At 67.1% G+C, this 20,934-nt stretch overlaps 1 protein-coding gene across 1 annotated transcript; it reads left to right on the top strand.

Annotated features, from left to right (window-relative positions):
• The first annotated feature begins 1,488 nt into the window (after positions 1-1,488).
• COL20A1 (collagen type XX alpha 1 chain) lies at positions 1,489-20,170 on the top strand. Its single transcript, XM_053927401.1, has 37 exons — positions 1,489-1,504; positions 2,655-2,831; positions 4,483-4,593; positions 5,103-5,246; positions 5,508-5,672; positions 6,676-6,834; positions 7,102-7,221; positions 7,764-7,928; positions 8,328-8,492; positions 8,747-8,907; positions 9,184-9,313; positions 9,881-10,026; positions 10,104-10,227; positions 10,316-10,455; positions 10,810-10,939; positions 11,357-11,508; positions 11,666-11,802; positions 12,166-12,322; positions 12,507-12,636; positions 12,936-12,974; positions 13,744-13,882; positions 14,141-14,283; positions 14,422-14,531; positions 14,779-14,937; positions 15,036-15,113; positions 15,551-15,637; positions 16,192-16,245; positions 16,929-17,024; positions 17,124-17,177; positions 17,263-17,316; positions 17,399-17,452; positions 18,062-18,133; positions 18,704-18,739; positions 18,841-18,907; positions 19,101-19,211; positions 19,803-19,904; positions 20,145-20,170. The coding sequence occupies exons 1-37, from the start codon at positions 1,489-1,491 to the stop codon at positions 20,168-20,170; spliced, it is 4,110 nt and encodes a 1,369-aa protein (XP_053783376.1).
• The last annotated feature ends 764 nt before the right edge of the window (positions 20,171-20,934 follow it).

Here is a 20,934-nt window from a genome sequence, read left to right as displayed (position 1 = left end):
CCCCAGGGTGCCCTGCACAGCTCAAAACGGGGGCTTTAGGGGTGGTCGGGCAGGAAGGTGGGTCCCTCCCGCACCAGGCCAGCCACAAAGGGGCCTTTGTGTGCAGGGGGCCCCGGTGACAGTGTGAGGAAGACAGGACAGCTGGTCTGCCCAGGAGCCCCTTTGTGGTGAGGACAGTGAAGCTGGTTGAGAGATATCAGACCCGGTCAGCATGAGTCCTGGCCTGGGCCTCTCTCTGGAGCACCGGGGTGTGGGGGTCTCAGACCCCCACAGGCAGAGCACTGACACCCTTGCTGGTGCCCCTCCTGCATGGGGCCACTGGTGGCACAGCACAGCAGGTAGCAGGCAGTCTGGTCTGGGTGAGCCCTGAAAGGGCCGCTTCCAGTGTGACTTGGGGCCCTGGGGGTGCGGGCGGGACACAGGCCAGTGAGGGCCAGCCTCTGCCCCACTTAACTTCCCATCCTGGGACTCCCCTATGACCCTTGGTGCCCACCCCCTTCCTACACGGCTGGGCCCCCTCCCTGCTCAGCCAGGCAGCCCTGTCCAGAGGCCCCTGGAACCCCACACCCGAGCTAGGGGAGCAGGGGGCTTCTGCTCCCTCAGGTCAGAGTCAGCCCCTGGGGCCACCTCCCCGCTCAAGGGGCTGGGGTGGGCCCTGGGCCCTCACAGGACAGGTCGGGGGTGACAGCCAGGACATAGGCTGCCCTGCCCCTCCCAGCTGTGCCCCTGGCAGGGCGTCTTGGGCCTCAGCCTGCTGGGTGCAGGGACGTGGGCGGGCACACGGGTCCAGCCGTGAGGCCCAAGACAAATCTCACGTGTGGAGCATGTGAGTGCACATGCGTGCCAAGTGCCAGGGAGCCACATTTGGTGACCGGCCGCCTGCCCAGGCACTCTCTATTGGTTGCTTCCCAGGACTGCAGGGCCCTTGGATGGCCCATGTGGGTCCTGGAACTGCCCCAGGGCCCACAGGTCCCTGTTGGACACCCCAGTTCTCAGGAGGGGTGGTTCCTGGCTGCAGGAGCAGCGACAGCTGGGGAGAAGCAGGGCTCAGCAGGGGCCTTGGGGCACTGGGGCAAAGCAGCTGGGTTTCTCATCCAGGCTTCCAGTGTGTGGACCAGGCTGGGGGGCCAGGGGAGGTCTGGGAGGGTGGGGAGCCCCCACAGGAGTTGAGGGAGGGCTGCCCCACCTGGCCAGCCTCCAGTGGATCCCCCTCAGCCAGCGACCTACAGCCGGAGGCCTGTGCCATCCGCGCCCACCTCCCAAAGCCCCTCTGCAGATGCAAGACCCAGAGCGGCCCCTGAGAGCACCCAGTGGGCAGGCTCCCCACCCCTCAACTCCCTGGGCAGGACTGGGTGCCCCGTCTAGGCTCAGGTTCCTGGGGTTGGGCCAAGGAGGTTGGGTGGGTGGAGGGGCCAAGCTCCCCAAGGGACAGACCAAGGGGATGGGAGCCTCATGGCCTGTGTGAGGGGATCTGGGGAGATCGGGGGCATGGGCTGGGGTACAGGTGGGTGTGGCCCCGGGCTCCAGGTGCTGCTCCACCCCCAGGCTGCCAGAGAATCCCAGTGCCTGTCACCCACGTCTTGGTGTCCAGGGCCACCCACGATGGCCTTTGTTCCAGTGCCACTCTTTGGGGCCGGCCCTATGGAGTGAGGGATAGAGGTGCTGGGTCAAGGCTGTATCCCCACCGAAAGGGGTCCCTGCCCCACCATGACATGGGGTCCTTCACACAGGGACCACTGTGCCCCTGCTCTTCGAGGGACGTCCTGGGCAGCTGTTGGAAAGGGTGGAGAGCAGGGGCGGGGAAGAGGCCGAGGGGTGGGCTGGACAGTGACGTCGAGGGTAGGGGCCTTCATAAGCCCAGCCTCCCTGGGGCTGCGGCAGGCAGGACCCCAGGGCGTGAGTGGGTTGGTGAGTGGCCTGCAGTCCTGGGGGCTGGGTGGATGAGGAGGCTCTGGGGGTCCACCCAGGCCTGTGACCTTGACTATTCAGAAAGGCTGGCAGGGGCTGGGCTCCAAGGGTGGAGGTGGTGCTGAGGGTTCTGGGCCCCTGGAAAAGGTCCCACTGAGTCAGGCCCGGCTTCCAGGGAGGGAACGGTGTGGCTTCAGAGTGTGGGTCAGGAGGGGCCAGGCACCGAGGCACCCACACAGCCCTCCAGCCCCTTCCCTGCCTGAGGAGCCCAGGAGCTCGGCAGAGGGGCATGCCCATCCTGGCTGCCCCTCCCTGGGTGATGCTGGGCTGAGGGTGGCTGGGGCCTGAGACCCTATGCTGGGTGTCCCTCTGAACCATCAGCAGAGGCCCAGAGGTAGCCTGTGGGGGTGACCCCAGAGGGCCCCCCAGGGACCCCAACCTGCCCAGAGGTTCTGCACAAGCCAGGGTCCTACCCCTGCCCTGCCTCAGTTTCCTCCCCAGGCCGCTTGGCCCTGACAGCAGCCATCCTAGTCTGGTCTCGTGATGAGCGAGGGGCCGCAGCCATGGTCGGGACGCACACTGGCCCATGGGACAGGGTCGTGAGGGTGGGATGTGGCCAGGCAGTGACTGAGCCAGCATCTTGGGGTGGGGGGCCCTGCTGGGGAGGTGGCTGGCTGTGAATGAGCACTCGGGGTCTCCGCAACTGTACTTGGACGTCCAGAGTGGGCTCAGGTCCTGGCCCACAGGGCATGGGTGGGGAAGCTCTGGCGTGGTGGTCAGGAGAGGACAGACAGACGGACCACAGAAGGCTGAGCTGAGTGGCCTCTCCTCCTGCAGAACGAGCACCATGGGCGTCCACATGCGCCCCCACATGGGCGTCTGGCTGTGGCTGGGTGTGGCCCTGGGCCTCAGCTGGGGACAAGGTAAGGACACGGGGTAGGGACTTGCTGGGGACGGAGCCCTTGAATGCCCCCGACCCCCACTGTGGTTATCCCCAGTGAAATTTGTGCCCAGTCGGCAGCACACAGGGCGGGACAGCCCAAGGGCTGGTGTGGGCCCCTCTGCGGAAGCCTAGGCCCCAGCTGCTGCGTGACCTTCAGCCTTGCAACCTTTCACCTTGCCTTGGGGATGCGTCTGTTTTCTGGTTCTTTTTTTTTAAAACCAGGTATTAGCCCACCGCTCTTCATTCTCTCGTATTAATGTTTCATTTTTAATTCTGCCATGGATGCTTTTTCCATGTCAAACCTTCAAACACCAGAAGCCTACAGTAAAAGTGACCCCATCCACCCTGAACGTGGCATGTTGGCTTTTGGATTCTAGCACCTTCCCAGCTCGTTTAAGGCACATGGAGCGGGGGGGGGGGGGGGGGGGGGGGGGGGGTCACGTTCTCACCTGCTGGGCGCCCCACAGCCAGGCAGGCGGGGGCTGACCTGCCCTCCTGTGTCTGTGGCACGTCGTCCTCTGTCTGGTTCTGTGCCGGGGGGGGGGGGGGTGACAGCTGCCCGGGGGGTCCTCTGGTCTCCGTGGCTCTGACAAGACAACCGGGTGCAGCCAAGTGACTAGGTGACCAATGACAACATGAGCTTGGAACTCTTGAGCTGGGCGGCTCTGCCCCGAGGAGGCCTGCGGATGGGGTTCCCCAGTGGTCTGTGTGGGGCCCCGGAAGACAGCATGGGGTCCTCAGAGGCACAGCCACACACAGAGGGCCCTTCATGAGCCACAGCTGGGCCCCCTGCTCACAAGTGGCTTTTCAAAGCCCCCCCTACCACCAGACATTCCTGTCCTTCTGCCCCACACTCCCTGGGAGCCACTGGGCCACCCGGAGCTGGGCTCCTCTGCCCTGCTCTGAAGCCAGCATTGTGTCTGCCTGGGCACCCCCAGCCCCGGCCCCCTGCCCCGCGCACCCCAGCCCGCTGTGGAGCAGCCAGAAGAAACCCATCTCTGTTTTCCAAAAATAGCTGCCCCCACTCTGGGGCTCCCAGAAGCCTCCCTAGGAGCTCAGGCCCTGCCTTAGGGCTCAGGCCACTGCTGTCCCCATCCTCCAGGACGGCCACCCCCAGGGGACCCCTACTCCTGTGGAGCACCCCCACTGCCCATGGCACCCTCACATCCCAGGGTGCCCCACCCTCATGGGGCTGTGTGGACCTGCTGTGACCTTGGAAGCTGGGGGGCAGCCACAGCCACACAGCTGCTCTGCCCACCCTCCCCCTTCAGCCTCGGGCCAGGAGGCCGGGACGCTCCAGCTGTTGGGCAGGCAGCAGCTGCCTGGTGGGATCAGTACCTGCAGCTGCTGGCAGGGTGGTCATCACACCTCCAGGAAGCTTGCCTGGGCCCCCCTCAGCCAGGGCCAGGGACACCCCTCAGAGAGCCAGCAGGGTCAGCCCTGGCACCTGGGACCCCTAGGAGGTCCAGGTCCTGCTCCAGCCCTGGACGGGGCCTCTCCTCTCAAGGTGCCCACCAGTGGGGCCAGAGCCTCCTCACACCATAGAGCAGGCACCCTAGCCACCACCCCCCAGCTGCTGGTGTGGTCACTGGTGGTGAGTCCTGACCACCCACCCTGTCCCATCCCCTCAGCAAGCGGCCACCTGTGGCTGGCAGTGCTGCCCGAGGACCGGCTGCAGATGAAGTGGGCAGAGTCGGAGGGGCCTGGCCTCGGCTACCTGGTGCAGGTGAAGCCTATGGCAGGTACAGGCCTGCGCCTCCCCGTCGCTGTGAGGGTGGCAGCATGTGCGGCCCTCACTGCGCCCCGTTCTGCATCTCAGCACCCACACGTCTGTGGGATTCCGCCACACCTGCTCTGGGGGTGGGGCACGGAGCCGGGGAATCGTGCATGTCCCACACGGGCTGGTGCCTAGCACAGGCAGAAAGTGCCAGTCTCCCACTCTAGCAAAATCAGCGGGTCTCTGCTCCTGCTCAGAGCCCCTTTGGGTTGTGTGTGCCGGCAGTGGGCACAGAGGGATGCCCGGGACAGGAGGGAGGCCTGGGGGTCCTGCAAGGCCCTGCCCAAGCAGGCCTGCCACCAAGATCCATAGCCGTGACCAGTTTGCGAGTTTTAAAAACCCTAAGGAAAGCTCACAGACACAGGTGTGCAGCCGCAGGGAAGGGCAGAGAGTGGGCAAGGCCTGGAGGATGTCAGCACCTGGCATGCACACCAGCCTCGGTGGCCTCAACAGCTCTCCCTGCCCCCGCCCCAGGGGACTCAGAGCAGGAGGTGATGCTGACCACCAAGACCCCCAAGGCCACGGTGGGGGGCCTGAGCCCCTCCAAGGGGTACATCCTGCAGATCTTCGAGCTCACGGGCTCCGGGCGCGTCTTGCTGGCTCAGCGGGAGTTTGTGAGTAAGTCTGCTGCCCTCTGCCAGCTCTCAGCCTCAGGGTGGGGTGGGGGGCCCTTCGCAGCAGGGTGGCTGGAGCTGAGCCTGGCAGCCCCTCTGGGTGGGGGCCCCCGGACCTGGATTTGCATTCTGCCCCCAAGTAGCCGACCAGGAGCCTCGCTTATCACCCCTGACGCCCCTGCCCATCTCCTAGGGGCCCCCAGGCCCCCTGAGGCTCTGTTCCTGCCCCAGTGGGGTCCTGAGAGCCCCCCGTGTTTGCCTGCAGTCGAGGACTTGAAAAGTCACCCCGTGAGTGGGAGTAGCCGACAGACCCTGGGGGAATCTGTGGAGCCCATGCCCACCCTTGAGGGGAGCCCGGACCCTGAGCTCCAAGTCACCTCAGCCTCAAGCCAAGGCCCGCCCGCTCTTGGTGGGTCCACAGAGGGCGGGGGTAAGTAGCTGAGGTGGGGTGGGGGCCGTGGTGCTCAGGCTTCTCCTGAGTTCTCTGCATGTGGCTAGAAACATTTCCTTCCTGCCCAACCTTCCACTGGAGCTTAGCTGGAGCTTGTAGCCGCTCTCTGGGGCCCACTCAGACCCACAGGGGGTGGCTGGTGGGAGGTGACACAGCTGTGCCCCCCCGCCCCCGCGCCGAGGAGGGCCCTGGTTGAGGGGAAGGCCCCTGCCCTGCCCAGTCCAGAGAGGCAGAGCCACACCAGGGGTCCTGCAGGAGAGAGAGAGAAGCCCAGTAGCGCATCCAGGGCACCAGCTTCCAGGTCTTGCAGGGCAGGGGCGCCATGTACTGCTTTCTGCATGAGGCCTGGCAGGCAGGGCCGTGCCTCCCTTGTCAGGTGGGGTCCCACGCCACCCACCTTCTGAGGAGCCTCCAGTCTGGCCCTGACTCTGGGCAAAACTCAGGGAGCAGGGCCCTGGAGACTGAGGCGCAAGGCTTTGTCTCCAAAGAGCTCCTGGGTGCTCAGGACGAGCCCACACCCCATGGTGAGGCCTCAGCAGTCGAGCAGAGCTGTCCAGGGTGCTGACCCACTGCCCCAGTCCCCACCGCTGGGCAGCCTCTGCCCCTGGGCCTGGGTGTCAGCTGGCTGTGTGTGTGTGTGTGTGGGGGGGGGGGGGATGGCCTCAAATAGCAGCCCTCACTAGGTGGTCATGCCCGGTGGCCAGTTGGCCATGCCTCCGAGGGCAGAGGGGCCGACCCCATGGACCAGGGCACACAAGGAGTTTTTTGAGTCTGGTGAACCCCGAGCACCTCTGAGGTCCCTGTCCTCCTCCAAGACTCAGCCCTGGCCTCACTTGGAGGCCAAGCACTGCGGCCCCTCACCCCGCCAACCTCCCCAGGGAAGGCAATCCTGCGCGGGGCCAGGGATAGGGTGGGAGCCACTTAGGACCCTGCAGCAGCACTGGACATTGCCCACAATGCACCCCCCTCCCTGCCTGCCCAGCTGGTTCCCAGTTCCGCTGCACACCCCCCACACCCGCGGACATGATCTTCTTGGTGGACGGGTCCTGGAGTATCGGCCACAGCCACTTCCAGCAAGTCAAAGACTTCCTGGCCAGAGTCATCGAGCCCTTTGAAATCGGGCCGGATAAAGTCCAAGTCGGTGGGTCCTGCCCCCTGCCCTGCGGCCCCTCTGCCGTGGCCCTCGCAGTTCTGGCCCAGCTCCCAGGGGCCGGAGCAGAGCTTTCTGCTGACCAGTGTGTAGCAGTGTGGCCTGCAGCCGCCAGGCTGGGCCCCTGTGGGACCCCTGTGGGACCGATGGGGCTGCCAGCTCCTGGGAGGACAGCTGGTGGGTCCTTTGTGGAGAGCGGGGACCTTGTGAGCATGGGCTCTGTCCTCAGTGATCCCGTGCCCGGCACCCCCTTTCCAGGCCTGACCCAGTACAGTGGAGACCCCCAGACCGAGTGGGACCTGAACACCTTCGGCACCAAGGAGGAGGTGCTGGCAGCCGTCCGCAGCCTGCACTACAGAGGAGGAAACACATTCACAGGTCTGTCCCCGCAGCCCCTCCCAGGAGTTGGCCTCCCTCCATATGCCCCTCCTGGACTTGCAAACTTGTGCACAAACCAGGCCCAGGGCTGGGTGCAGCCGACCCCACGCCCACCTGCGTGAACAATGAATCACACGATTTCGCTTCAGGGAGAATGTGGGTTCTGTCCGCAGCAAGTAAGCAGTCCCTCCCATAGACAGAAGCTCTGGAAGGGCCACCAGTGGGCATGGGTGTGGCCTTGCTGGAAGCAGGCCCTGCCCCCAGGGGTGTTTCCTTGGCACAGTCTGCTCCCCTTCCCCACACCCCCACACAGGGCCCCCTGCCCCAGCTGCCCCAACTACCCCAGCTGCTCCTTGGCAGGCTGCAGAGGGCCTCTGCAGGCAGGGAGGAGATGTCGCTGCCCTGCGGACACCCTGGCTTCGATGGCCCAGGATGGCTGGCCTTGGTGGGCAGAGCTCGGGGTCCATGGCTGGAGGAGTGGCCCCGTGGGGAGGGTGCTGGGTCAGCGTGTGGGCCTGCACTGTGTCCCCACTGCTCCCAAGGCCTGGCCCTGACCCACGTGCTGGAGCAGAACCTGAGGCCTGGAGCAGGTCCCCGTCCGGAAGCAGCCACAGTGGTGGTCCTAGTGACGGACGGCAAGTCCCAGGACGATGCCCGCACTGTTGGCCAAGTACTCAAGGGCCTGGGTGTCGACGTCTTCACTGTGGGTGAGTAGCCCGGGCCTCCTGCCGCACCGGCCTCGTCTCGCACAGGGGCCTGGTGGCCTCTCTGAGCCTCAGCCCCGAGTCTGCGGTGCGGGAAGGCCTGTCCCTGCTCCTGGAGGTGGTGACGGTACCCAGGACAGGACGTGAGCCCCCAAGGGCACTTGGATGGTGGCTGCAGATCTGACACAGCCGATGGGGAGCGTTGAATCCTCTGTAAACACGTCCCCGACCCGCCTCTGCACCAGCCCCTGCCCAGCAGCCCCGCCCAGGCCTTGGGGCCTGGGGTACAGGCCTGGGACGGCCCCTGGCCCACTGGGTGATTGGGGTGCAGCCCGGGGGTTCCAGCTGTAAGAAGTGGCAGCAGCTCCAGGCCCCGCCTCAACCTCCTCGCCCTATGGGCAGGCGTGAAGAACGCTGACGAGGCCGAGCTGAGGCTGCTGGCGTCCCAGCCGCTGGACGTTACCATTCACAACGTGCAGGACTTCCCCCAGCTCAGCACACTGGCCGGCCTGCTCAGCCGCCTCATCTGCCAGAAGGTCCAGAGCAAGACCCCACGCCAGGGCCCAGGTGAGCAGGCGGGTGGGGGCTGGAGGGTGGGGCCACCCACACTGGCTGCCCAGCCGCTTTAGGCAAAAGGACGAGCTCCTGGCCTCTGCAAGGGCCTCCCGAAACCCCTGCCACCCCATTTCCGTGGCTCCGGCTCCATGGGCGTCCGCAGTCCCCACTGTGCTACCTCAAGTGGCCGCCAGGGGGGGGGCAGAAGAACCTCTCGCGCCCGCTGCTGGCAGGGACCCTTGACCCCGCTGCCTTTCCTCCCTCAGCCAAGCCAGCAGCAGCTGGGGACCCCCTCTCCACTCCCACCAGCCTGGTCCTGACCCAGGTGACCTCCTCCAGCGTCCACCTGTCCTGGACTCCGGCCCCACAGCCTCCACTCAAGTATCTGGTGGTGTGGCGGCCTTCCAGGGGCGGCGCCCCCTGGGAGGTGAGCAGCCCCCCTGCTGCCCCGGGCGGAGTCCCGGATGAGAAGTCAGCGTGGGGGAGGGGCACGGGGTGTGGCCCCTTTCAGGCCCGAGTCCTCAGGGCGCACTCCGGCCTGTACAGCAGGGTGTAGCTGGCCCAGGACTGCTCGGTTCCCCCGGCACGGGGGTGCAGGGGTGCAGGGCACTTAGAAAGCCAGGGCCGACCCCAGCCCGCCCGAGTCCGCGGCGCCCCCTGCCCCACGCCACACGCTGCTCGCCCCATCCGGGCTCCATTCCAGGTGGTGGTGTCCGGGACTAGCTCGTCCGCGGAGCTGCACGACCTGACCGCCGGCACGGAGTACCTGCTGTCGGTGCACGCTGTCTCCGAGGCGGGGGTCGGCGAGGGCCTGCGGACCCTGGTGACCACAGGTGGGGGCCGTCGGCAGTCAGGGGTCCAGTCTTCATCCAGAGCGAGGCACCGCCCCCGTCTGCTGTGTGATGGGGCGTCACTGAACCGCTCTGACCCTCGGTGTCCTCTTCCGAATACCAGTGACGTCATGCGCGTCCCCGCCCACCTGGACTGGGACTTGCTGCTGTTACTTCTCCCGGGTTTCTGGGACCCCCACCCACACTGGGCCACAGCCCAGACTGCCCTGACCCCTGTCACATGTGGCGGGACTCAGCCTACGACTAAGTGTGTGAGGCACACAGGCCACCGGCTCCGAGTGCGCTCGCAGAGCTGTGCCCCCGCCACCACGGTCACAGCACGAGCCCCGCGCCCCTTAGCTCTCCCCGGAGCCCAAGCCCATGGCAGCCCGCTGGGGACCACGGCCCTCTCACCCTAAGCAGAAGCCCGCGAGGTGGCCGCGTGTGCCCAGAGCTGTGGGCTGGCGGCTTGGCCCAGGGTGAAATGTGGGAACACTTAGGGTTGGCTACAGGGGACCCCGTGGCCCCGGCCTGTGGCGTGACCTCTGCCTGTGGTGTCCTCTCTTCTAGCGCCCCTGCCTCCGCCCCAGGCGCTTGCCCTGGCCGCAGTGACGCCCAGGACCATTCGCCTCACCTGGCAGCCCTCGGCCGGGGCCACCCAGTACCTGGTGCAGTGCGTGTCGGCCGCCCCGAAGGGCGAGGAGGAGGCCAGAGAGGTGGGCGGCGGAGGATGGCGGAGGCGGCTGGGGCGACGGGTGGAGCCAAGCGGGCCACGTGAGCACCGCCCACACAGGTGCAGGTGGGGCGGCCGCAGGTGCTGCTGGGAGGCTTGGAGCCTGGCAGGGACTACGACGTCCTGGTGCGCAGTCTGCAGGGGGCGCAGGCCAGCGAGGCCCGCGGCATCCGTGTCAGGACCCGTGAGTGCCCACTGCCCCGGCTGCCACCCTCATGTCCCTGTACACCTGGGGGTGGTGGCCGGTCCTTTAGGCCTTGCTGTGTCCGCAGCACCCCTGGCTGCCCCCAGACACCTGAGCTTCTTGGATGTCATGCACGACTCAGCCCGTGTGTCCTGGGAGGGTCCCCCGAGGCCTGTGCGCCTGTTCAGGGTCAGCTACATGTCCAGTGACGGCAGCCACTCAGGACAGGTGAGAGCAGGCTGCTGTCCTATGGGGTCTCTGGGGGCCCGGTGCACCCAGCTGCCCTGCTCTGCATTCACTGCCCGGTGCCGGGGTCCACAGAGCCACCCCTCCCCAGGTCCCTAGTCTGGCAGGCCTGGGCTGGGGGGATGTGTGTGAAGCAAAGAATGCTAAAATGACCCTAAATGACAGCCCAATGGGGGATGTGGGACGCTGTGGGGGTGAAAATGGAGCTGTTAGGCTGTCCAGGGCTCGGGTGGGGCCCCACTGTGGGGATCCCACCCTTTTCCCCACTCTAGGGGGTTGAGGGGCCATCCTGGGCAGCAGCTCCAGGCCTGGCCCACGTCCCCACCCACCTTGCAGGCGGAGGCCCCTGGGAACGCCACCTCAGTCACCCTGGGCCCCCTCTCCTCCTCCACCACCTACAACGTCCGCGTCACCTGCCTCTTCCCCGGGGGCAGCTCCTCCACGATGACTGGACGCCTGACCACACGTGAGTGGGCGGTGGGGGGCGTGTCCCAGTCGGGCTGCAACCCTCTGCCCTGTGGGTGCATCAAATCCACACGCGTGCCACAGTGTCTGCTCTGTGTGGCCCTGAGCCAGCTGGGACGGGCACCTGTACAGGGGTGATGGTGGGGTGCAGGACGTGGCAAGGGGGCCCTGGGTGTGGAGCAGACTTGGGGGCTGGGCCACCTCCAGAAAGCAGGCCCAGGCTCGGTCTGCAGCCCAGTCCAGGGAAGAGGGGAGTGTGGGGACAGCCACCACGTGGAGAGTGGGGTCCCCTCAGCCCCCAGGGTGAGGCATGGCCCTGAAACCTCCTTACCAGGCACCCGAGAGCCCTTTGGATGAGCCACCGAGGGTGTCACCTTGGCCCTGCCGCCCAGCCTCAGTCTGACCCCCTGTTTTCCAGGGAAAGTCCCCAGCCCCCGCCGGCTGTCAGTGACCGAGCTGCCGGGGGACGAGGTCCGGCTGACATGGGCGGCGGCGGCCACCTCTAGTGTGCTTGCCTATCAGATCAAGTGGACGCCTCTGGGAGACGGGAAGGACGGGAAGGCCCATGAGGTGTGGGGGAGCAGGGCCCCTCCCCACACCCAGCCCCGGGGGTCTCACGCCCCAGTGCAACACCTCAGGGACTTGCCCGCCCGGCCCTTGGCCTGTGAGCTGGGCCCCGGTGTGAGGCCACCACCCGCAGGACGGACTTGGTCCCTTCCCCCCACAGATCTCCGTCCCGGGGAACCAGGGTACGGCCATCCTGCCTGGCCTGGGGAGGCGCTCGGAGCATGAGATCACCATCATGGCCTACTACCGGGACGGGGCCCGCAGCGACCCTGTGTCCCTGCGCTACGCCCCCCGTAGGTGGCCCTCAGCTTCGTGGGGCAGTGACAGCCCGGGAGACCCCAGGCCCCCCACTCCACGAGCCCACACCGCTGACAGGCAGTTCCCCAGGTCCCTGGCCCTCCAGCCTGGTTGCTGGGGTCCCAGGGCCTCCCTGAGCCCTTGGGGCAGGTGCTCCTGGGGTGGCTGAGGGTCCAAGTCACCTGGCGTGACACTTGTTCACGGGGTCCCGGGGCTGAGCTGGCAGCCCTGTCTATCCCGAGGCCACAGGGCAGTGGGGTGTGGTGGGCACCGTGGGGCTGGGAGGGAGTGAGGGTCATGGGTTGAGGATGAGGGTGGGTATGGCGGAGCATGGCATGGGCTTCGGGCCCTGTCCTTTCTGAGCCCCACCCCCTCAGTCAGCTGGAGCCCACCCTCCAACCTGGCCTTGGCTTCTGAGTCACCGAATAGCCTTCAGGTCAGCTGGACGCCCCCGACTGGCCACGTCCTGCACTACCAGCTTACCTACGCGCTGGCCTCAGGCTCTGGACCAGAGAAATCGGTGGGTTTCGGCAGAGCGGGGACCCGTTGCCCCTCGTGGACCCCAGGGCCCTGCTGGCAGGGGTGGGGGAGGCGTGTCCTGCCTGTCTGTTGAGCTTGACCAGCAGGACACAGCCAGAAAGGAGCTGAGAGGCCAGGCGAGCCAAGGTGTTTGGGCAGGAGGCTCAGGTGACCGGGTCCCCCAGGTCTCCATTCCAGGATCCAGGAGCCAGGTGACCCTCCCCGACCTGCTGGCAGCCACCAAGTACAGGGTCCTGGTCTCTGCAGTGTACGGGGCTGGGGAGAGTGTGGCCGTGGCCACCACAGGCCGGACGGGTGAGTGGGCACAGGGACCTGGACCCGGCAGCCTCAGACGTCCAGGACCTGCGGGGCTTGTCGCCCCCTGCCCCACACACCCAGGCATCTCCCTGGCCCAGCCCTTCAGGGCACCTCTCTGTGGATGTCCGGGGGCTGGAAGTCCAACCCCTGAGATGCCAGGACCCCACCCCTGTCCCTCCCCGTCACTGAGCCACAGGGGCCACAGGCCTGGGAACCTGGAGAGGGCGGGACAGCAACTGTCTCCAGACCACAGGGCAGGGCCCCTCCACTGACCCTGACTCCCTGTCGCCCCTCAGCAGCCTGCCCAGCCCTCCGCCCAAACAGCTCCCTTGCAGGTGGGTCCTCGTAGTGATGCGCTCTCCCTCCCCGCCCCCACCCGCTTCTCCTCCTCTGGGGCCTCTGGGGAATGGGGCCAGGCTGCTGGACGTCATCCAGGCGGGCTCACCCCTTCACAGGAGGGTCCCTCCAGAGTGGCCAGCACCTTTATCCCCCACTCACAGTCCCAGTCACTGAGACTTATGCAAGGTCGCTGTCCAAGGTCACATCTGTGACGGGCGCAGCGGCACCAACACTGGGGGCCCTGGGTCCTGCGCAGCCCTGTTGGCCCTGCTGACCGAGCTCTGGGTGGGCAGAGGGGTCCCCGGAGCCACTTGGCGAGTCTGAGACCCTCTCCACAGAGGGCTGACGTCGGGGGGGTGTCCACTGGGCATGGGAGGGCCGCCTGTTCTGTCTCGCTGAGTCTCCCTGGGGTGTCCCGAGAGGGAGCAATGAGGCTGCTGAGACTGGACGCGGTGGGACCAGGTCAGAGTGGAGGGGAAGGGGCCACTTGGGGTCAGGGTGTGGCCACCTGGAGAGACCCCGAGCTCCTGAATCCCACCACCCAAGGGCCCCAGGTTTCCCCTCTGTGCCTCTTCGTTTCCTCCCTGCCTGTCTCTGTCCCTGTGTCCCATCTCTGCCCTGACCTCCCGGCCTTGGGCATCCTCTCTGCGTCTCCCCGGCTCAGCCCTGCACAATGCCAACCCCCAAGTTGCTCCCTCCGCCTTCTGCCCACCCCACCCTTACCTCCCATCCCGTCCGTCCTGGGCCCTCCCAACCGGGCCCCAGGCTTCGACCTAATGGCGGCCTTTGGGCTGGTGGAGAAGGATTACGCGTCCATCCGCGGCGTCGCCATGGAGCCCTCAGTGCTGGGCCCCGCCAGGACCTTCACGCTGCTCAGGGACGCTCAGCTGACCCGCCGGGCCAGGTGGGCGGCCAGGGGAGGGGCTGTGGCCCAGGGGGAAGACATCTGCTGTGATGGGGTGGCCTTCTGGCCCCCTGGGCACCTCTGGTTGATTCCACAACAACCCGGGAGGGAAGGAGCTCCCCGAGACCCTGTGTTACACGTGGGGAAACCAAGGTGGGAGAGCTCGTGGTCCCATGGACCCGACTCTGCTGTCCCATGGGCCTGGGCCTTGGGGAGTGGCTGTGCCCCCTCCAGGCCCCACCCCTTGTGCTCCCACAGCAACATCTCCCCGGTCCCCCTCCCCCTGGAGTACACGGTGGTCTTCCTGCTGCGCCTCCTGCCCGAGACGCCGCGGGAGGCCTTTGCGCTGTGGCAGATGACTGCCGAGGACTTCCAGCCTGTCCTAGGGGTCCTGCTAGACGGTCAGTCAAGGGTGGGCAGGCAGCAGGCCCAGCGGCCCTTGAGCCTCGGAGGCTGTGGGTCCTGAGCAACCACCCAGGCTGGGCTGAGGGTCACCCCCTTCCACCCTGGACAGCGTGCCCCTCGCTCTGCTCCCACAGCTGGCAGGAAGTCCCTGACCTACTTCAGCCACGACCCCAGAGCGGCCTTGCAGGAGGTGACCTTTGACCTGCCCGAAGTGAAGAGGATCTTCTTTGGGAGCTTCCATAAGGTCCTGGAAGGTTCTGGAAGGACTGAAACTCTCCTGCCTAAGGACCTCGCCTGCCCCCAAGTTCTGAAACAGATCTGCCCCTACAAGTCCCGGGTACAAGTCCCGGGTACAAGTCCCAGGACGGGCCCGCCCACATGGGCACACCTGGTCCATTTCACAGAGGGGAAAGAGGGCCAGCAAGGGGGTGGGGGCCCAGAGCCTTATGCCACAGCCTGGCCAGGGCTGTGGGAACCTGTCTCGCTTTCAGGTACACGTGGCCGTGGGCCTCTCCAAGGTGCGGCTCTACGTGGACTGCAAGAAGGTGGCCGAGAGGCCCATCAGGGCGGCAGGCAGCCCTCCTGCCTCTGGCTTTGTCACGCTGGGGAGGCTGGCCAAGGCCCGGGGCCCCCGCGGCGGCTCGGCCACGGTGAGCTTGGCTTTGTCTTGCCTGGCAGCCAGGGTTGGGGGCTGGCGGACTGCCCAGCAGAGCCACAGTCGCCAACCGCCTGCCGCCCTGATCTGCAGCTGCAGCTCCAGACGCTGCAGCTCCTGTGCAGTGACACCTGGGCGGAGGGGGACAGGTGCTGCGAGCTCCCCGCATCGGTAGGTGGGTGTGTGCCCTCCACGGACTGAGAGTCGGCGGGCAAATGGGCCATCCGGGTCATCACGGCGCTGGGGGACACCCGGGTGGGCTTCCTGAAGGAGGCAGCCTCTTGGGAGTATCTGGGAGTCCCTGGGGACACAGCTGGCTGGAGCTGACGGGGAAGGACCCAGCCGAAGGGTGCTCACAGCCGAGCCCATGGGGCCACACCCTGTTCCTGGGACTCCCTCGTGCACCCACGCTGGGCTTGGCCAGGCTGGGGTCTTGCCTGGCAGGGAGAGAGGGGCTCCTGCTTTGGGGCTCATGATGGGCAGCCTGGGCTCGCCCCCAGGAGCCAGCCCCTACCCCTCCCAGGCATGGGTGTGACAGCTCCCTGAGACCTAGGGTCAGACAAGAGCCTGGGGACGGCCCCTTTACCCACGGGTCTCCTTTCTCCCAGAAGGATGGAGAGGCCTGCCCTGCCTCCCTGTCTGCCTGCACCTGCTCCTCAGAGACCTCTGGGCCCCCAGGACCCCAGGGACCTCCGGTGAGCCTGGCAACATCTCCCAGCCGCGCGCGGAGGAGGGAGGCCCCTTCCCATGCTCCTAGGTGGGAGCCTGGCGCCAGCAGCTGTCCCCAGGCCTGCCACCCATGTGGGGCACACGTCTTGTGTCTCCTCACTGTCTTGTCCACCCCCAGTCCATGGGACCCCTCCTGGCCCCCTCTCCTGAGCTGGTCCCCTCCTCTAGTGAGGGACCCAGCATGTCCCACCTCTCCTAGCTGAGGAGGAGGCCCAGGAACATTCTGCCTGCAGCTTGGTCATGTTCCCCACCGTGGGGCAGGCCCAGCCCCTCTGCCACCCCCCAGGGAGGCTCCAGGGCTGAAAGCAGGGACACCCCGGGTCCATGAGCCTCTCCCTGGGCCTGCTGGTATGCAGAGATCACCAGTGCGGGGCCGCCCACTCCCAAGCCTGCAGGGCAGCCAGCGGCTGTGGGGGTGAGAGGGGCCCAGGGCGCCATGGGACCGACGGCAGCAGGGACTGGATTCCAGGCCTTGCTCCCCGTGGGCCGTGCTGGGCTCAGCCCTGCTGTGTCCCCGCAGGGCCTCCCTGGCAGGGACGGAGCCCCAGGACATCAGGGAGTCCCAGGGCCCAGGGTAAGTCGTGGGGGTCCCAGGGAGGGCCCCCAGCACATCCACAAGGGCGCCTGACCCCGGGTGGAGGGGCCTCCCTGGAAGGGACCAGCTGCCTGCCACATGCCCGAGACCCTGTCATTGACTGGTCCTGGCCCAGTGACAGGGGCAGACGCACCCTGGCTACTTGTTTGAGTCCCTCCCAAGCAGCGGTGGCGCCTTGGAAAGTCGCTGGGACTCTTGTTGGACACGCGTCCTTGGGCCCCCTCCCCTTCCCTCGGAGGCTCTGTACTTGGTGGGACTGAGCTGCTTGCCTGTGGTCCTGGATTTGGATTTTCGTGCTCACGGTCACCAGAGAGTTTGGGTTTCTCTCTGGAGTGCGGAGCGCTGACCCGCTAATCCACAAAGATGACTTAAGGGCATTTTCCCCGTGGTCTCCGTCTGAATCTGGGTGCTGCCCTCTGTGTTCCTCGGAGGCCTGGTGTCCGGGGTTTCCTTGCTCACCAGCTCTGGGCCCGGAGTGGCAGCCTCGGGCCCAGGTCCCAGCTGCAGGGTGGACGCGGTGGGGCCTCTCCCAGGGGCAGCCGTGGGGTAGGAGCCGCTCTGTGGCCCGGGGTCTGGATGCCTCAGGCCGGCCACAGGCCTAGGGCTGCTGCCAGGGACGCGACTGAGGGCCTGCTCAGCCCCTCCCCTGCCTGTGTCTCCAGGGAGAGCCGGGGCCACCCGGACAGACTGGACCTGAGGGTCCTGGGGGGCAGCAGGGGTCACCAGGGACCCAGGGCCGAACTGTCCAGGGACCCATGGTAGGTGCTGCTTCCCTCCCCCTCCCCCCCGCTGTCCCCCCCGCCCCCCCATCCCCTTCCCCCCCCACCCCTGTGCTGCTCAGCCTGTTTCTCCTCCAGGGTCCGCCAGGGGTCAAAGGAGAGAAGGGGGACCACGGATCCCCCGGCCTGCAGGTAGCTGTGGGAGGGGCTCAGGGACAGCGCCTCCTCCCCAGGTCGGACTTGGCCCAGCCTGGCCAGTGCCTGTGTTCTCTTCCAGGGCTACCCCGGCCATCAGGGCGCCCCCGGGAAGGTCGGCCTCCAGGGTCCAAAGGTGGGAGAGAAGCCAGTGGGAAGGGTCTGGGGATGGTGGGAGGGGTGTACAGGGGTCCGAGCCCCCCTTCCTTTGCCCTCAGGGAATGAGAGGCCTGGAGGGCACCACTGGTCTGCCTGGACCCCCCGGACCCCGGGTAGGCACCGCTTCCCCGAGAGCCCCCAACCCTGCCCACCCCCACTCCCCAAGGTTCTTTGCGGCTGAACTGAGCAAGGCCACCCATGAGGTGGCCTGGGAGGTCCCACTCTCCTGGGCAGGCACCTTCCTGGGTCCCACCGGGCATGAGAGTGTCCTGGGCCCCAGGGCCCTGCAGCGTCCACCCGGCAGGCGGCTTTCTCCCGCACACCGGGCAGCTCCATGTGGAGCCCCAGTCACACCTGTGCCCCAACTCCACTCAGCAGCGAAGTGCCAGGGTTCTCTGCCTGCTGGCAAGTGGACTGGGGGCCCTCCGTCACTGAGAAGCACCTTCTCTCCCAGCCTGGCCCTTCCTGGGGTCTGTGCTGAGCTTGGTGCCTGAGTGGGGCTCCCGGGCCAGGTGCCAGAGCAGCCGAGCTGCCCCTCTGAGGGGGGACGCAGGGCACAGCATGCGGTAGGGACAGGTCTGTGGAGGCTGTGGACGGACCAAGGGGCCTGGTCTGGGCTCAAGGCAGTGGGGACCCAAAGGACCAGGCAGGGCTGGGGGGCGGGGGGCCAGACTTGTGGGGGGCTGCAGTCCAGCAGGACCCCAGCCTGTGTGTCTCCCCAGGGATTCCAGGGCATGGCAGGGGCCCGGGGGGCCAGTGGGGAGCGAGGACTGCCAGGGGCTGTGGGACCCACGGTAAGTCTTCTCCCTTCCTGACAGCCCCGCAGCCCATGGTGGGAGGGGACACACGTGTGCTCGCTCACCACCGCCGGTGCCCAGGGAGGAAGGCGGCCAGCACGTTTGTGTTGAGGCCTGCGCACGCAGGGTGGGGTTGGGGCAGGGAGGGTGAGGCTGCCCCCTGCCAGGCTGGGGGCAGACAGGTGGGAACAGGCACTGGGACTGTGGGCTCCAGGGGGCTCAGGGAGGGACAGGGCTCCAGCAGGGTCCTGGGAGCCAGGCGGGTGAGGCTGGGTCGGGGGTGTCCAGGTCTGGCTGGCTCAGGCCAGGGGAAGGTCTGTCCTTCCTGGGGTATTCAGTGGCAGGGACCGTCCCCATCCAAGATGCAGGTTGCCGGGGCCCTGTGGCTCTGTCCCTCCGAGGATCAGAGACTGTGCCCACCCGTGGGGCCGGGTGCCTGGTCTCTCTCCAGGTGGACAGACGGCAGGCTGCACAGCGGTCAGGGCTGCCAGAGTCAGGGGGTGAGGGGAGCGGCCAGTCTGGGCCTCCCTGCTGTGGGCTCACTTCTCTCCTTTTCCTCTGGCCCAGGGGCTGCCGGGGCCCAAGGGGGAGCGAGGAGAGAAGGTGAGTGTGTGGGGGGGGCACTTCCTGGGGGCAGGGGACGGCGCTGGCCCCACCCCACCGGGCTGCCTGGTCACAGGTCTGTGTCCCGACTTCCCTCGCAGGGGGAGCCCCAGTCCTTGGCCACCATCTACCAGCTTGTGAGCCAGGCCTGCGAGTCTGCCATCCAGAGTGAGTGTCCCAGCCTCCTGGCGAGGACCCACACCATGTCGCTATCCCCATAGGGACAGGCTGGGCACAAGTCCCACACCTGGTGCCAGCAGACCCGGCCTCCCCTGGTCATTCTCCTCACTGTGCACCCCGGGGTCTGGGAGGCCAGGGGTCTCCCCTGCCCCACCCCTGCTGACTCACGCCCCGCCCCCAGCGCACGTGCTGAAGTTTGACTCCTTCCTCCACGAGAGCAGTCGGCCCCCCCTGCCCGTCTCAGAGGCCTCGGGCCCCCCAATCTCACGCACTGTGGCCCAGCTCCCTGGAGGTGGGGGACATGCTGGCCCCCACCTAGAGGACAGAGGTACTAGCCCCGTGGGGAAGGATCTGGGGGGATGACACCCCCGCACTGTCGGGGGGATGGACTCTGTGTGCCCGGGTGGGGAGACCAGACCCCTCAGAGGTCAGCCCCGCAGAACTGGAGGCTGCCCGGCTCCCTGGGCTCCTCGAAGCAACCTCCCCGCAACCTCCCAGGAAGCCTCAGCTCAGGGCCCACGCTGGCCTCCTGTCCCCTCCTGTCTCTCCGCCCCCCGCTCCTCCCCTTGGATGTACCGGAAACCCGGTCCAATGACCTTATTCTGTGTCTGTCCCTCTGATGGCACAGAGCGGTTGGAGAGGCTGATGGAGACGAGCAAGGAGCCTGGGGGGTGGGGAAGGCACTGCACCGTGGGGGGGGCGGGTAGGGAGGGGCCCTACCTGTGGGAGAGCGCCCAGGTCAGAGCCCAGGCGCCGCACCCTGGATCAGCTGAGCTGCGGGCGTTGCCCCAACCTAGCCCGCCTCACCCTCAACCTCAGCCACGGAGCCCTCAGTCAGTGCCCGCTGGGGCCTCAGCCTGAGGGGCAGGGGCGCCTTCCCCAGATCCCAACACAGCCCTTCCCTCAGGGGAGCCTGAAGCCCTTGCTTGGACAGGCAACCGCCGGCCCCAGGGCAGTGGGGTCCCGGGGCCCCCGGGAAGAGCAGGTGAGCCCAGACTGGGGGCAGCAGGCAGTGGGGGTCCCGTGGGAGCTCAGCGGGGCTGTGGGTGCAGGAAGCCCACCCAGCGGGAGCCCAGGGAGGACCCTGGGCTGGGCAGACGTGGGTGGGGGCATCCCCGCTCTGCTTGTGCCCAGCTGGCCTCGCCAGGTAGTGGGGGCTGGGCGGGTGGACCAGGTGTCAGCTGTCCACCACGGCCCCAGACCCACCCGTCTTCTCTCCCGCCAGGACAGTCCCCGTGCTGCCTCGAGTGACCAGCGCCCCCCCCCCCAGTCCCAGAGTGCCACACACCACGTCGGTCGGGCAGTGAGGGAGGAGCCCAGACAGAGAGGGCGGGCTGGGACCCCTGAGTACTGTTCCCACCGTCACATGGTCACATAAACCTGAACGCAGCAAGGGCGGCAGCTGCTCCTTACGGGAGGGGCGTGGGCGTCCCTGTCAAGTCATGGAGATCCCCTCCCCGACTGTCTCAGAGAGGAGCCATCCCAAGGACCCCCAACCCCACAGTCTCCCCGTTGCCTTGGGGCTCACCCCCTTCCCTCAAGGACACTGAAGCCCCAGCTCCGGCCCCCAGAGCTCGGCCCCCTGCAGGCCAGGGGTCCTCAGCCTGAGCCACATACTGAGTCACCCAGGGGGAGTGGGCTTTGAGAGTGGTGCCCAGCCTGCCCTCCAAGGCTGGAGTCTGGATGGTCTCGGTGCCCCCCCAGCAGTCTGCCCCTGGTCATCCTGGAAACCTCACCCGCTGTGGGCCCCTCCAGCTGATTCACTGATTCAACACCAAATAGTTTTCTAAACACCAGGAAGAACTGGGGGAGCAGGGTGGGAAGCCAACAGGGGGCTCCATGGGGACCTGGGGAGCAGAGGCAGGAACGAGGGCAGGAGGGAAGGTGGGAGGAGGCGCTGCAGGGGCGGAGCCCTGAAAGGCCTGAGGCTGGACGAGGCTGGGCAGGACTGGGGTGCAGGAAGGCTGAGCACAGGGCTGGGAGAGGGGTCAGTGCTGGGCTTCAGACAGCACTGC

This window comes from Desmodus rotundus, chromosome 6 (assembly GCF_022682495.2).
Source record: "Desmodus rotundus isolate HL8 chromosome 6, HLdesRot8A.1, whole genome shotgun sequence".
Lineage (NCBI taxonomy): Eukaryota > Metazoa > Chordata > Mammalia > Chiroptera > Phyllostomidae > Desmodus > Desmodus rotundus.
This window is presented reverse-complemented; position numbering and strand designations above follow the sequence as displayed.